General features: G+C 36.9%; 1 protein-coding gene across 7 annotated transcripts in view; it reads left to right on the top strand.

Annotated features, from left to right (window-relative positions):
• The first annotated feature begins 208 nt into the window (after positions 1 to 208).
• GRIA2 (glutamate ionotropic receptor AMPA type subunit 2) overlaps positions 209 to 16,014 on the top strand; it is a 143,819-nt gene continuing 128,013 nt past the window's right edge. For 4 of the 7 annotated variants that reach the window (XR_011537093.1, XM_008514433.2, XM_008514432.2 and 1 more), the window contains exons 1-2: positions 250 to 1,033; positions 1,573 to 1,713. Coding sequence is in view for 6 of the 7 variants with exons in the window: in XM_008514433.2 (XP_008512655.1) it covers positions 946 to 1,033; positions 1,573 to 1,713 (229 nt within the window). In the remaining variant the exon portion in view is untranslated. Of the gene's footprint in view, positions 1,034 to 1,572; positions 1,714 to 16,014 lie in introns of all 7 variants that reach the window. The other 3 variants (XM_008514441.2, XM_008514438.2, XM_008514436.2) reach the window with 2 other exon arrangements.

Here is a 16,014-nt window from a genome sequence, read left to right as displayed (position 1 = left end):
CATGGGTATTTTGTTTGCTTGTTTGTTTTTTGGCTGGGTTGGGTGAGATGGATAGCAGCGTTTCTGTATAGCTAGGTGGGTTTTCACAGGCTATAGAAGATAAAAATCAAAATTACTTTTAACGTAAAACAGCAGGGTCTGGTGAGAGAATGCTTCACTGCCAACAACAATTAGCCATTCCGCTTCTCCTGCATAGCAGCCGGAAATCAGCTTTGCTGCATTTGGTCCAGGCTGGAGCATCTCGGTGGCAGCTGTAGCGGCGGCACAGAGGTAGCGCCAGGCTGGGAGCGGGGCGCTGTCCCCGGTGCTGAAAGGCAGAAGGGCTCAGTGGGCGCGACAGCTCGCGAGACCCGAGGTCTCGCCGAGGGATAGCCGCTGCCCGACTCTGAGCTGCTCTTTCCCAACGCCGCGCACGCGACGCAACCCCGGCAGAACCCGGTGCGGGGTGCGGGGCTGGGGAGGGGTGGACGCGCGCGCCTGCCGCCTGCTGCGAGTCGCGCACGCGCGCCCGGGGCTGCCTGCCCCTCTCTGTGACTTGCGTGTGTGTGTATGTGTGTGTGTGTGTGTGCGCGCGAGCGCGCGTGTGAGAGAGAGAGGGGAGAGAGGGAGAGGAGAGCGCGAGAGAGGGTGAGTGTGTGAGTGCATGGGAAGGTGCTGAATATTCCAAGACACTGAGACCACAGCGGCAGCTCCGCTGAAAACTGCATCCAGCCAGTCCTCCGGACTTCGGGAGCAGGGACAGGGCGCAGGGCATCAGCAGCCACCAGCAGGACCTGGGAAATAGGAATTCTTCTGCCTCCACTTCAGGTTTTTAGCAGCTTGGTGCTAAATTGCTGTCTCAAAATGCAGAGGATCTAATTTGCTGAGAAAAACGGCCAAAGAAGGAAGAGGAAGAAAAGGAAAAAAAAATAAGGGTGTTTTGTGGATGCTCTACTTTTCTTGGAAATGCAAAAGATTATGCATATATCTGTCCTCCTTTCTCCTGTTTTATGGGGACTGATTTTTGGTGTCTCTTCTAACAGCATACAGATAGGTAGGTACCCTTTGTGCTCTGCTTTTGAATTGTGCATAATTTGGTGGTAATCTTTGTTCATAGTGGTCAAATTAATTCATGTCATGTAGACTTATGTCATACCTTGACTGCATTCCAGATTTAAACTGCCTAGAATATACATGTTTTTCTTAGGATGAGGCAAAAGGAAAAGACTATGTCTTTGATACAATAGAGGAAAAGATCTTCTCATTTCTGACCCCCCCCCCCCCCCATTTATTAATTCTGCTTTAACAACATTTTCCCGTTGGTTCAGATTCTGTAGGGGTCTGAATGCAACGCTTGTGATTACGAGAAAGGCGAACGTGTCTGGCCACCTGCCTTGCCCTCAGACTCATCTGTGTCTTGACCCCTTGGCTACCATTGGGACGTTCGACCCCCCGCGGTCCGAGTCTGTTGATGTGTTTATTCGGCAAATTAGCGTGAATGCAAGACTCCAGGGCTGTTGGGCGCTAGCGGGCTGTCCTCTTTTCTCTCCCGGCAGTGACACTGTTCTCCTGCTTGGTGTTTGTTCTTTGCAGGGGGGCTGTTTCCCAGGGGCGCCGATCAGGAATACAGTGCATTTCGGGTAGGGATGGTTCAGTTTTCCACTTCGGAGTTCAGACTGACACCCCACATCGACAATTTGGAGGTAGCAAACAGCTTCGCAGTCACCAATGCTTGTAAGTAATGAATATTCATGCCTTTCGGGTGCCGCACGCGGAAAGCCAGCGAGTGTGAGTGCCGGGTGGTGTGTGTTTCTGTGTGTCGGTGTGTGGGTGTGAGTGACTGCACACGCGCGTGCGTGTGACGGCGTAGGGAGAAAGTGGCTGCAATCTCTGGGACCCCCGCTGGCTGAGGGGGGGCGAGCGAAGGCATTGAGGAGTGTGCGCACTATGGAGGTGGGGGGCAGGTTGGAGCTGGGGGCGCTTCGTTAGGTTCAGGGAGTTCTCGCTTATCTTGAGTGCTTCAAGAGAAGCCCTCCCACCCCCATTCTTTCCACCTTGCGTGCCTGGTGACACCCTGCGCACAGAGAACACGCTGTTCCCCAGGGCGCATGGTCGGGCTGTTGGTTAGATCCCACGGGGAACTGCCGGAGCCCGGCTGTCTGCCCCGGCAGCTGCAGACCTCGCCTGCGGCCCCGGGTTTAGATCTGCGGGCTCAGCACAGACTCACTCTACGACCCCGAGAGCCATGTATTCTACGTCTCGATGGGACAAGTTGTTAAAATGGTTCTGGAGTTGGGCTCCGCGGGGCTGTTACATAACGCCCACACGAGGGGCGCGGCGCGGCGAGGAGCGAGGCTGACGCAGGCCGGGGCTGGCCGGGCGGAGGGGCGGCGGGCGGGCGCTGTCGGTTTCTCGCTGCTCCGTGGAGCCTCAGCCGAAGTTGAAGGGGGCGATTGAGCCCCGAGCGCCGCTGTCAGCTCGCCGGCCGGCGCGCTTTGTTCTCAGGTAGCGGGGCTCCCGCCAAGGCAGCGAGAGGAAAAGGACCCGAAGGCACTTGGATCGGGCCGAGTTTGAAAATCTGAAGAAGTCACTGATCAGCCATTTTAGTCTTTGCAGTTATCCATATTAGCCCTCTCACCCTGCGCAGTGTTCCGGGACACGCGATGAAGCTCTGTGAAGGCTTCAGACAAAGTCATAGAATCCAAGCAATTGAAGACTCTGAAAGGCTCGCCGGCTCTTGTCCCGGCGCTCCCACCACGCGCCGGCGTGGGCAGTGCAGCCCGCCCCCCCGAGTGCCTTCCTGCCCTCTTCCCCAGCAGCTGCCATCATTTCCTGCCGGCTGGGTTGGGGTGGTTCTTTCCTGCCTTGATGTTCTCAGTTTTTAATTTCGTAGTTAACAATTTTGGGGGCAGGGGGGGATTTGCAGATGGCTCATCTCCCACTTTGGCTACAGTGTAAAGGAGCTAGCGGAAAATTACCACAGAAAATGCCCAACGGCAGGGTTCCCAGATTAGACAGACAACTGGTTGCCATCCCACTTCCCCATATTAAGCCTTAATCATATATTGGATGGGTTAGCTTGATCATAATATCAGGAACATCATCAACTCGTGTTGAAACTACTGTCACCCGGATGAATGAAGTAAAGAAACAGTTTTCTTTGGTAGAACAGGGGCTGTATCCTGGTCGTATTAGATGCCTAGAATTCCATTGTTTATATAGGTTTTTAAGAAGGTTTCAGTGTTACATGTTTTCTTCAAATGTTGGATACTAAGTCAGAAAAGAAACGGGTAGGGGGCGTGGAGAGAGCGAGAGAGCGAGAGAGAGAGAGAGAGAGAGAGATCCTTAAAGTGGATTTGCAGCTTTAAAGAAATCTCCATAAAAGGGTATAAGATACGCTGGAAAATTTTAGTACATATATATACGTACAAAGAAACCGCTGTCGTTTCATTTTTGAAGGCTTTTCTGCTTGACCTATTTGCCTACTGGATTTATTCATTTAATTTGATATCAAGTTTCCAATTTTTCCCTGAATTATGAGTTGGACATACAACTGTGCTAAGTATCTAATTGTATACTAGTGTGCAAATGCTCTGAAAAGTAATGAACCTAAGGCAAGACTATGGTTATTGGAACTATGTAGACTTTAAAAATGGGGTGAAAGTAACTGACAGCTATACGTTTTGAAAATGGTCGATCATTGAGGAGTTCACTCACTGGTGAAAATGAGAGGGTCTGACTGAGAAAATAACAGATATGTTCACTGAACAAAATGAATATTCCTTGATTCCAACAAATGGTGAATGACTGTGTTGGTGGCTTTGTAAAGATCAAAGATTATGGTTAGTTTAGGTTTGCTAACTAGTTTAGATCCTTGGTCTCAATGTTTTTGAATAGGTTTATTTTTTCATAAAATAAAATGTACGTATATTAAACACATATATAACTCCATGAATTTTTACAGGATGAATATATCTATGTGATGAGCACATTAAAAAAACCCCACAATTTAATTCGTCCACAGTTCTGAGAAACTGGGAAAATCAGATCTTCATTTTGCACAGATTTTTTGTTTTTCTCAGAAAATGAAGGTGAAATAAAAATGTACGTATTTCCAGATCCCAAAATTACTCCTTCATGGATTATTATTCTGGGACACTAAAACAAATTATGCTGAGGAACTGAATGCATTTTCAGTTTTCCATCACGGGCATTCAGAATCATGGCATTTGCAATTCCCATGTTATAAGTAATCTTACTGATTGCTAAAGAGAACTAGTGAGGCACTGCTAAGAAGAGAGACTCCTTGGGTAGAATTTTCTGGAGTTGACATTGACTCATTGACTGGGCAAATCACTTAACATCTTTGTGTCTCAGTTTCTTCATTCCTTTAGGAATTTCACGATCTAGAGATGGTAAAATGAGATGGAGTGTTTTTATCCCTCTTCATTTTTTCTTTTTTTTTTTTTGCCAAGGGCAATAGAAAATATAAAATTAGTTTTAACTCTTTCCAGACAGAGAGAGAGGAGCTGCTTACGTAAACTACAATCAGAAAGTCAACAGTCAAAAAATGGTTGGAAATCTCTAATATCAAATGTCAAGATGAATCTTGATGATTTGAGTCCTGCTCAAGGTTTTTCTACAATGCTTAGCCTTTGTTTTCTTGCCTTTTCATTCAAAGGAGTCTATGATTCTTTCCTATATGAAGTGGAAGCAGCAGCACCAAATATATTGAGGGCTAAAACGAAAACGCTCCCATTTCTTCCAGAAATTTAAGGAATTCTACACTTTAAATCTATTATTAAAATATGTCTCTTCAATCAATGTTCATAGAGTAGATTATTCTTCCTCCTAAACCACAAAAATCCCATAGGGTTAAATTTATATATGAAGAAAGTGGAGTTTTATACCTTAATAATATAATTTCAAAATAGAAAAGATATTAGTTTACTAATTTAATTTTATTTCTGAGATAAAGAAACTTATCTGGAAATGCCGAGATTGACATTGATTTAAGGATCCAGCAAGATCCATGAATGGGTTAAGGTTATGCAAACGAAGTAAAATCGTTATCTTCTGAGCTGGGTAAAATGACTGTGCATTGCACTGACCTCCCACATCCTTCTCTTTCACAGTCACAGTGGGTAATGAAAGTACCTATTTGTTCCCCTTTGTTTCCATGGGTACCTGAGGAAATAAAGACAGATTTCCAATTTCTTTCTTTCTCTCTCTCTCCCTCCCGCTTTTTTTCCCTCACCCTCCCACTTTCCTTTCCTCCTTCTCTTTCTTCTTAGCTAGAGATAATGTTAAGGTTTTTTCTTTTCTTTTTTTTTTCTGAAGGCCATTCAAACACAAGCTTTCAATATGAGAAAATAGAAACCCTAAAACCAGAAAAAAAAAATGATTAGCATCTGATGTGTTCAACAGTTGAAAACAGTGATGGGCCTCAAGGATTCCTTCCTCCCTGCCCCCTCCTTTCCTTTTTCAAACCTCCCTCCTTTCCTTCCTTCCTTCCCTCCTTCCTCTCTCCCTTCTACCTTTCCTTCCTTCACTATTTATTGAGTGCCTTTCTAGTTGTCAGAGAATATATGAATGCTTTTCTCACAGTAATTCATGTTTTTGGTAGTCTTCTCCCTCTATGATCTTTTGAATAGTTTTCAAAGCCTTGTAGGCCTTGACACCGACTTGTAGGTGGGTGTGCACCGACCACTGGGGTGCTCTCTAAGCACTTCAGTATGAGAATGTGAAGATATTCTAATAGTTCTTATACCAAAGGAATTTATTACAGGAACTCAATTTTTGTGAAAATAATAAATTTGACATTCCATATGTGCATACACCATGTATTGTATATAGTTTAACAAAATCAATCAGCGGATTTTAGGAAAATACTAAATATTTTTACATTCCAAAAATTTTAATAAATGTTAATGTTGTGCTTTAATAAACTTTAATTTTTAAAATGAAACGTCTAAACAGGCTATAAACATGAATATTTGGTCTAGTAGGTTTTCAGAATTAAAAATATTCAATATTAAATTTCCTTTTCAAAATCTTTGTATTTCTTTTTATGAATGACTTTAACAAATAGCTATTAGTCTATTTAAAAATAATTTAATAATTTTATATTTCAATTCCATAAAAAATAATGAAAATATTCAATTTAAAGAAACAGCAGATAAAAATCTACTTTTTCTCTAAGCCAGCAGATGGAGATGTTGGAGAAAATATTGTTCTTTCATAAAACTGTTGCGCACACTGAATACCTTTTGAAACATTGTAAACAAATTTATTTAGAGAAATTGAAAAAATGTAAACATCTACTTTGAAAAAATTCACAAAATTACTGTTTGAAAAATAACTCCCAGTGCTTTTTTAAAAAAGACAGGCTTCGATTTTGTTTTTTAGATTGTCTTAAATATCCTTGTAAACTTGATTCATAAAGACATTTAGAAAAGCACTGATTGTAAATGCTCTCGGAAGAGAGAGAATTCTGAAATTATATTTTTTTAGCTGTTTAACCTTGATTCTCCAGATACCATTTTTAAGGTGTATTTCTTATCATTGAATTTTAGTTATTAATTATTGAAATTGTTTATCTGTGTTCATAAAATTAATTGATATTTGCTAAACCTTTATTACACTTTATATGAATGCAATTCCATGTGTGTACGTATATGTGTATATACGTACACACATATATATGTAAGTATATAATATGTACAGTTAGAGTTATAATTATAGATTGCAAGTAGATATAGATTGGCTGAGCTATCATATTTTGCCATTTTTGTTGAGATAATTGCTAAAACCTGGAGTTACTGACTTCAAGATATACAAACATTTCATAAAACCAGAATCAACTTGGATGCTGTTAAGCAGTGATGAGAATTCATGGTGTGAAGAAAACCATGAACACATGCACCAGAATTCCATACCTTACAACCTGGTGATATTAACATTCGGTTACATTCAATTGGAGGTTACACAGAAATAAATAGCTCTTTATGTGTAAGAGTACTTTGCTTGTCATTGGATTTTTGCACATTTTTATACTTCACTTATCATGGGAGAATTTCAAGAAAATAATACATTGTGCTAAACAGAAATCAAAGAATGGCATTGGTTGAAATGTTCTGTTTTAGGAAAAGAGAATAAAATAAAAATTACTGTAAATAAAAATTACCGTATGAAACTATAGGGGCTTAATATTGATAAGAATGTGTTGGGATGCTATCCCTTTTTGAGGTCTTGCAGGCGTTAACCTGGTGACTCAAGAGGCATGGAGCATTTCTGCTCCACATGAAACCTTTAAAGTCGTAGGGTCATTACACTGTAACATTACGACAGTACAATGCTGATTCATGCCCAGTCTCACATCGTCTCCTGCTCTCTTCCAATGACACTTTACAAACTTTCAAACTTTCTGGATCCCCCAAAATTTTACAGAAGGCTGAAAAAGAGCAGTTGTTTCCTAATTGTTCCAGCATGTTGTTGCTGTATAACTGAGTTTTCAAAGACTATGCGTTATTTTCCCCACTTCTTTCCCTCTTCCTGCTTCTCCTTCTCCACTTTAATTTTTTTCAGTTTTTATTTTTAAATTATTTATTTTTATTCTTAAATATTTTTTATTGGAATATAGTTGACATACAAGATTGTATTAATTTCAGGTGAACAACATAGTCATCAGCCTCAGGAGACTAGTAACCGTCGGTCACCATGCAAAGTTCTTACAGTATTGTTGACTGTATTTCCTACGCTGTACATTACATCCCCGCGACTTACTTATTTTATGACTGGAAGTTAGTGCCTCTTAATTTTCTTCACTCCTTCTCCCTTTTTAAAAAAAGTCAATAGAAGTACTGAGTCTGTAAAGCAAATGCGGTTACAGGAAATAAAATCTAGACTGAAATAGAGAACTATCTTTTTTTTTTTAAGTGAGCAGAAGATACATAACACAGAGCTAAAATCTGGCATTAGATTTAAATATTTTATTGGGATGTTAATGACCACTGGGTAAATTATATTTCCGTTGTCTCTTAAACTAGATTCTATTGGAGATTCCTCAGATAGGATGAACATGCTAGCTCTTTTATTATGGCAATTTTCAGTCAAAATTTCTGAGCATTTTTCTAATGATCTGAATAACTAGTTGCCAGACCTCTCACATGACTATGGCTCTTCACTGCAAAAGGAAAATTAATTGTTGAATTCAAAGTTAAAATTTCGAAATCACCCACGATTTTAAACTTTTCAAACATCAATCAAAGCGGATTTTACTAATTTGAATGACAAATGAATGTGGTTCTTATAGCGGTGATGATTAGCAGTCTAAGACCTATTATTTGTTGGCACTATTCAATTTAAAGTATTTTGTCAGTTTCGATAATTTTATAGAATGAAAACATTTTAGAATTAAGTTGGAGAATGAAAATGTTACCTTATTGAAGGCAGGATCATGCTATTATTATTTTTCTATGTTTCACAAACCCTAATCCACTTCCTAGTGCATTGAAATACTTAATGCTTATTTATCTCTTAAACACATTTAATATTATAGAAAATTTTCTTATTATAGAATTACACTTTTTAGAGTCAGAATTTTGCTTTTGCTCTACAGTTGGATTTCAAAAGAAACAATTTACTTAGTACCTGCCTCAAATTCTAGTTAGATAAAGGTGTAATATAGTTTTCATTTTCGCCTACAAGCTAGATATAATCAAAGTTATTTTATTCCTAAAGCTACATTGCTATATGTTAAAATTATTTGCTGAAAATATGTACAATAGACATTTTCAAGAAGATTTATAAATGCTGTTAGGATGATGCAAAAGCCATGTTGCACGTGGTTGAAATACAAGACACCGTTATTAGAACCCCTTTGGTGATGAGAGTGCCCGGCTTCCATTTCTGTTTTGGATTTTCCACTAGATGAGACTATACACATTCCTTCAATGGCCACAAAATTGTTTTAGTCCCACCCCAAGAATATTATATACTACAGTTTTCTGTGTTAATTCATTTAGTGCAAATTTTAAAATAAGTATTGAATTACAAAATTTTTTTTCTTTTAGAAGATATCTTTGAATGAGAAGTTCATGATCACTGTTTCTTATCATGGCTCAATTGCTCTAATATTTGCACATACGTGTGTGACTTTTTATATGCATGCCATTTTTTTTTCTTTTTTGGTACCAGCAGTCTATCTTTAGGACTTGTTTTCCAATAATGTAGCTTTTGCCTATTTTCATTCTATTGATAATTTGCTTCAGCAAAAAACCCCTTCAACTTCTTATTATAGAGTCTCATTTTTCATACGTAAATTAACATATTATTGAAAAAATTCATCCAAAATGCTTATTGCTAATTTCTAGTTTAAGGTTAAAAATAGGTTTAAAATTTAGAGTCTTGACATGTATAAATGCCTTCGACTGAGTAGAAAAAATAGGTTTGGGAGATATAGGTGTCATTATAGAAGGAGAATTTATGGGTAGGTAGTTTTTTAGTTTGTTTTAATTTTCATATCTCTTTATATTTACCAAACAATTGACATATATACTCCTCATAGTTTTATTATTTGGATTGTTATTCAGAATTTGACTTTATAATTTTATACGTTTTATTTATGGATATGTCATGTTAATGTGTACTTTTTTTCTGAATTATTTCAGTATTTGAAATATGAGCAAAAACTGGGTTGAATTGAGAAATGTCTAAATTTTTGTTTGTCTAAAGTGCTTTATAAATAGGGCATCATATTTCTATGGAGATTATTTATCCATCATGTAAAATTAATTTCCAACTATAAATACTATGGTGTTAATATGGTCTTCTGATACTTTTGCTCTGAATTTTGGTGAACCTCAGGTACCCCTTCAAGGCAAATATTTTTAGTCTAATCTTTCTAAATATCCAGTTATATTGATGGAAATGATAGAAATATGTTTATATAAACTGAGTATACTCTATGCTTATTATTAAAATATGGTAAAGTGTTACCTGATTCTTTATCCCTGTAACAGAATATGGGCTTAGTCAATCATTTCTAACTTCAGCCTAAATTTAATTAAAACTCAAGTTACATAATTTGATATAAGAAAAGGTTTTCTCAGTCCATAAACCTTTTGCAGCTGACATTGTCTTGCATTAAAATAGTATTCTGTTCAGATTTAGTATTCACTTCACAATTTCCTGAACATTAGTATTCAGTCTATTGCAGTAAGAGTATGTTAACAATTTGATTATGTATTTTTTTTTTATTTCTTATGCAACAGTAAAAGAATAGAACGAGCATTTTGAAATAAATTTTTTCAGGCCAAAGGAAAAAAAATATTTCTTTTTCTTTACTGCAGATTGAAATTGTCAGATTTCTTAAAGTGTGGGAAGAGGCGGTGGACAAGCAGGACAGACTCCACGAGGCAGCGTTAACTCGGTATACTAGGCAGGGCAGTAGGAATTTGGAACTGGGAGTTCTTTTTTTTCTTTTTCTTTTCATTTAAGCTTCTCTTTGACTTGATGATTGCTTAGTTTGCATGTCTGTGGTCAGTCTTCTTCACCTTTAGCAATGAGCTACTATAAAACAGTGAATTCGTATTATAATACTTCCTTTGACAAGTAGAAACTGTTAACTACTTCCAGAGGGAGACAAGAAGGAAAAAAGGCATTATGCATCCTTCTTGGGCCAAAACACCAATTTTAGGCACTTTATTATCCTGGGCTGGTAAAAAAGTCATCCTTGAAAATTATGAGGTGAAATCTTGACTGAAAAGTTTTGCAAAACATTGTAGATAAAAATATGTAATATAGAACATACATTGGACTTTGAATTTACGAGGGGCATGTACTGTCATAATAAACTTTATCTCCCGCTTGGGGTACCTGAGATGTGTAGCAGCTCACCAACAGCTTGACAAATGCTGACAAGCTTCATCAGGAGAACACGGAAAAATTTGTCTTTTATGTTTATGTTACCTAGTGATGATATATTCTATTTCTTTAACATCTAAATACTATTTTTAACAATCCTAGATATATTTAAAGATATATTAGGATGTCTCAGGAGAATATTTAACAAAAGTAATGATAATTCTAGAGCAATATGTAATTTTTTTGTCATAAAGTTAATTATTAAAAAATTATTACAGGACAATTTGGGACTGGAATGCAGGACACAGTGAGTAGTTTCAATCTGAAGACTGAGGATTATAAAGCGTACGGTGATCAGTTTGGTCAATATATTTGAAAATGTCAGATACATCTTAGTGGTACTAATTTGGGACATTTTAAATGTATTCCTCAAGGGCTTAATGGAAATTATTTATTGTGAATTACAGATATTTAAAGGGACTATCAGATTTCAATGATCTAGCTAATACACAAATAGCTTCTACAATTATAGAGCGGGAGGAGTACTTCCCTTTAAAAAAGTGCCTCTCTTCTTATCTCCAGCCTTTGGCAAAGAAAATTCTGGAAGTGATGATCTCTAGGGGTGGTAGGAAAGGTGTGTGTTATGCTAGTTTTTCTTGAAAGATACATTTCAACTTAAGTCATGATTGTTTTTCTTTATTCATGTCTTATCTTGTTTGTGAGGAATTGAAAAATTTCAATCTTGTTGCAGTTTATGTGTGAAATGGAGATAATGAGCTTTATAATTCCCAAGCACTTTCACAATTTATAGCTTTATTTGTTTTACCTCTTTTTTAGCTTTTACTAGTTTACAGTGTTATTATTAATTTACATATGGAGAGGAAATTTTAGGAACAAAGGCAACAATTCAGAGGGAATATCAAGGAGCTACATAGTTTTAGTTCTTTGATGGGAAGGACCATAAAGCTTCATCTTCATATCTCAGAACACAGACAAGTCAAGGATTATCATCTTAATGATGAAATGCATGTGTTTTATCTGTGAAAATAAAGAACTTTTTGATTCTTTGCAGTTTGCAGCCCTGACACCCTGGGAGACAGAAAAGCTTTGGTTAAGAGTCAGAACTTGGAACTGAATTCTAGTCCTACTCTTAGATGTGTGACATTGGACAAGTTGTTTAATCTAGCTAAGTCTCAGTTTTCACCTTTGTAAAAGGGAATCATACATTATAGGATTATTTTGAAGATATACAATAGGCATAAAACACCATGTATAGTGTTTGGCCTAAGTGCACGGAAATGAGTGAACTTTTATCATTACTTTCTGTGTTAAGATCTTTGAATAGTTTTGATAAGCACTTGCTATGAGAGGCAGAGGACAAAGAAAAATGCATTTCCATTTTCTTGTTGGAATCTTTTTCTACTGTTTGTATACCATGGCAGGACATATGCTATTTGGTGACCAAGAAGAGACTAACAAAATAAAACACATAGGCTGCTTAAAGTTGCGTTTATGCACTAAAATATGAGAATGATTTTTAAAAGCTGAGATGCTGAAACTTGGGTAGTGGTACATTGTTCCTTTTGTTGAATGTCACTTACATTTAGGATGTTGAACAATTTGGAACCCTTTTATCCCTGGTAGATCTTTCAAGCACATAATTAAGATATCTCAACACGTTGTCTAACTGTGCATATTACAGATTCCTAATGTTGTATTTCACTTAATTAAATTGTATTTATTTAAATGAAAAGCAGTCAAGAGAACACAGGCTTTGGAATCAGGCAAATATGAGTTGGAATATGAGTAATAACTTTATGATACAAGGTATTTTTTTTTCTCTTTGTAAGATGAGACTATTTCCTCATCATGCCTGATAATATTATTGGGGTTTAAATGAGAAAATAAATGCCTTAAGGAGTTTGTCATAAATGATCCAAATATTCCCTTCTTCCCTGTACCTCAGCCCTTTGCTGTGAACTAAACAGGATGCTCAGAGTGATGGAGGAGAAAAAACTGGAAATTCTTGCCTTCGGAGAGCTTATATATTTGATAGCTTTATATTTATGTATAACTTTTATCTTTTCAAAACACTTTTATATCTGTTTAGTCTTCACTCTACTGCTGTAAAGTTTATAGGATAGATGAAATTACTGTTATACCCATTTCTAGATGAGAAAACAGAAATTTAAGTGATTTGTTCTAAGCTACTGTAAATTTGTGGAGGAGCTCTCGCCTAGAAAACCAGTCTGCGGCTTCCTGGGCTTGTGTCTTTTCCCAAGCTCTTGTGGCAATGCAGCTAGTATATTAAAATAAGCAGACGTGGTTTGTAATTATGGCTCCAACATTTACTAGTTTTGTGGCTTTGTCTATATCAGTTAAACTTTCTAACCCTGTTTCCTCCCCTGAAAAATGAGAGTCATTACAATAGCTGCCTCCTAATGTAATTGTCAGATTTAAATGATAAGAGTTGCTCAATATAATATAGTGATTAATATTGCTAATTTCAGTGATTCCAATGCTTCTGAGTGCATATTAGACACATTATACTTAACGTCCTGCTTTTAGATGTATGGAAGAGAAGGGAGCTAAGGAGAACTGACATAGCTCGCCATGAAATTTTCCAGTAAGTTTCTTTAATACAGCCATTCAAGCTAATACTAGAGACTAGGCTTTTGTTTTATCATTTTTAAAAAACTGGTAAATATGCACATTTTACAAGGATTTTAGTGTGTTCTTCACCCACAAACCCTCTCCCTAAAATCCAACAGATAAACAGTAAGAACTGAAAATCACATACAAGTTAAAAAGATGTAGATTCTGCCTAGCATTAAGTGTGAATATCTGATCCTGTTCCGTTACTACTTCCACCATTAATATATCTAAGCAAATAAAAATGATGGTAGATATTTCCCATGAATAGGGTGACAGTAAACATGGGACAGATTCACTGTGACTTCTCTGTGATCAGTTGTCTGTATCTTGCTGGCGGTTGGTTGACCCATTGTCATCTTCACAAGTTTGCAGAATAGACTCCTGTGTGTGGAATAACTGAGGCAAAAGGCGTTTGCATTTGAAATTTTACTAAATATTCAAAAAAGGTATATCAATTTACAGTCCTACTTACAGTGTATGAGTGTGCCTGTTTCCACCTACTTTCACTAGTAGTGTACAATATTAAACTTTTTAAAGCTTTGCCATTGGTATTTCACTACTTAAATTTACAGTAAGTTTTGATGTGAAAGGTTTCTTAACACATTATTTGCATTTCTGTGTGTGTGTGTGTGTGTGTGTGTGCATGCTCACGCACCTATTCATAGCTTTGCCAGTGTTCTGTTGGGTTGTGGGTCTGTTTATTACTTATCCGTACATACATTGAGGTAACACACACTTTGATGTGTGTTGCAGCTATTTTACTCAAATTTTTGCTTTCCTTTTAACCTGTTCTTGATTTTTTAAAATTATGACTTCAGTTCGTAAATTTGAAGAATACATGTGTTCTTAAATTTTATTTAGTCAAATTTAGAAATTGTTTATATTATTGCTCTAGGATTTTTGTGCCTTACTCAGAAAGATTTTTCTTGCTCAAGGTTATTTAAAGAAAAAACCCCTGCTCATCCCTGTATTTAATATCCATCCTAGTTTGCTTTCATGATTCAGAATGAATCCTTGATTCATCTGGATTTGTTTGGGATAAATATTAAAGTAGGGCTGCAGCTTTATTTTTTCCTTCCTAAGGTTAGCCAATTGTTACAACATATGTAAAAAAAATTCATTTATTCCTCATTGATTTGAAAGGCGATTAGAATTTCTTCTTGAGTAGATAGTTCCTCAGGAAGATAAAAACAAACAGGGAATTTACCCAGAAAATGAAATAAGCAACATTAAAATTCTATTATAGGCAAAGGCACGTGAAGTTATACAGGATGCTTGTTTCCTGAGCTGGGCTCTTATAAATTGTGCTTTTGTGTCACTGGGCTCTCAGATCAATAAAAGAGCATGTCAGATTTTGAACATTAACTGAGCCCAGAGGGATAAATAAAGGATTTTGTTATGCTTTTTGGCTTGTGTCACAGCACTAATATCACTTAAATGCACTGCGTTTTGTGTATTTCTTAACCTATACCAAGGTTTAAGTAATGGGTTATGATTACCACTTGGTTTTTGAATATCACTTTGAACATAGTTCAGTGTAACAATCCATATGTGTTCACAAATAGAATATTAAATCTAAAGATCACAATCCATGTGCAATAAAGGAAGCTAAAGGAATTCAGGTACTCACGGTTTTATTAACTAATATATAGCTTCATCCTCAATTCGTCTTAAAAGCTTATGTGTTCTCTCTAAAGCCAAATATCAAGCTATTTACATTATAAATCAGATTTAAGCTGGAATTCTAAATAAAATGCTAAAATGTTACTTGTATCAATAAATACTTTCAGTTTGCTTTATGGTGTACAACATGCACTGTGTATTTTTGGCCAAACATCAGGGCAATTTATAAATCTTTAACCACTGCATTTTGTGGTACTCTGAACTTAATGCGGCCCTGGAGTTCGTTTGCTAACACATTCCTTTTCTGTAATCATTAAAATGGAAATATTTTAACTTTCAAGGTGGTGATTTTATAAAATGTATTTTATTAAATTTCTTCAAGACTCTAGTCATCTATGTTTTAATATATCTTTTGATGAATAGAAAAACTTTACCTGGGTGAAAATAAAAAATTTACATCGACTGAACTGCAGTGTTAATAGTTTTTCATGCTAACATTTTTTAAAAAATAAAATATTTTGCAAATATTGGCTTAGTCTTGTTTCTCACTGAACTCATAAAGTCAGAAGAAAATGAGTAAGAAAAAGCCATTTGATGCCGCTCTACGAAAGATGCGTGATGGACTGCTAACGGCTGTACATAATGTAGTTCTGGTGTCATAACGGAGCAGGGTGGAGATAGACCAAGGAGAGAGATTTTCCAAAAGACTCCATGCAACACAGACCCCGTTCTCTTTCAAAGGATTACTCCTGCTTTTCTTTCGCCTTACTTTCACTTGTGTCTAAAAGGATATTAATATATGTCATAACAAATTTTTGTTTTGATTTAAAACCTCCAAGTTTGAAGTAGCTTTCCATTTACTTTTAATTTTCTTTGGCAAATTCAGATTTT

This window comes from Equus przewalskii, chromosome 2 (genome assembly GCF_037783145.1).
Source record: "Equus przewalskii isolate Varuska chromosome 2, EquPr2, whole genome shotgun sequence".
NCBI classification, from domain to species: Eukaryota; Metazoa; Chordata; class Mammalia; order Perissodactyla; family Equidae; genus Equus; species Equus przewalskii.
Note: the sequence above shows the minus strand (reverse complement) of the source record. Positions and strands in the feature narration are given on the sequence as shown.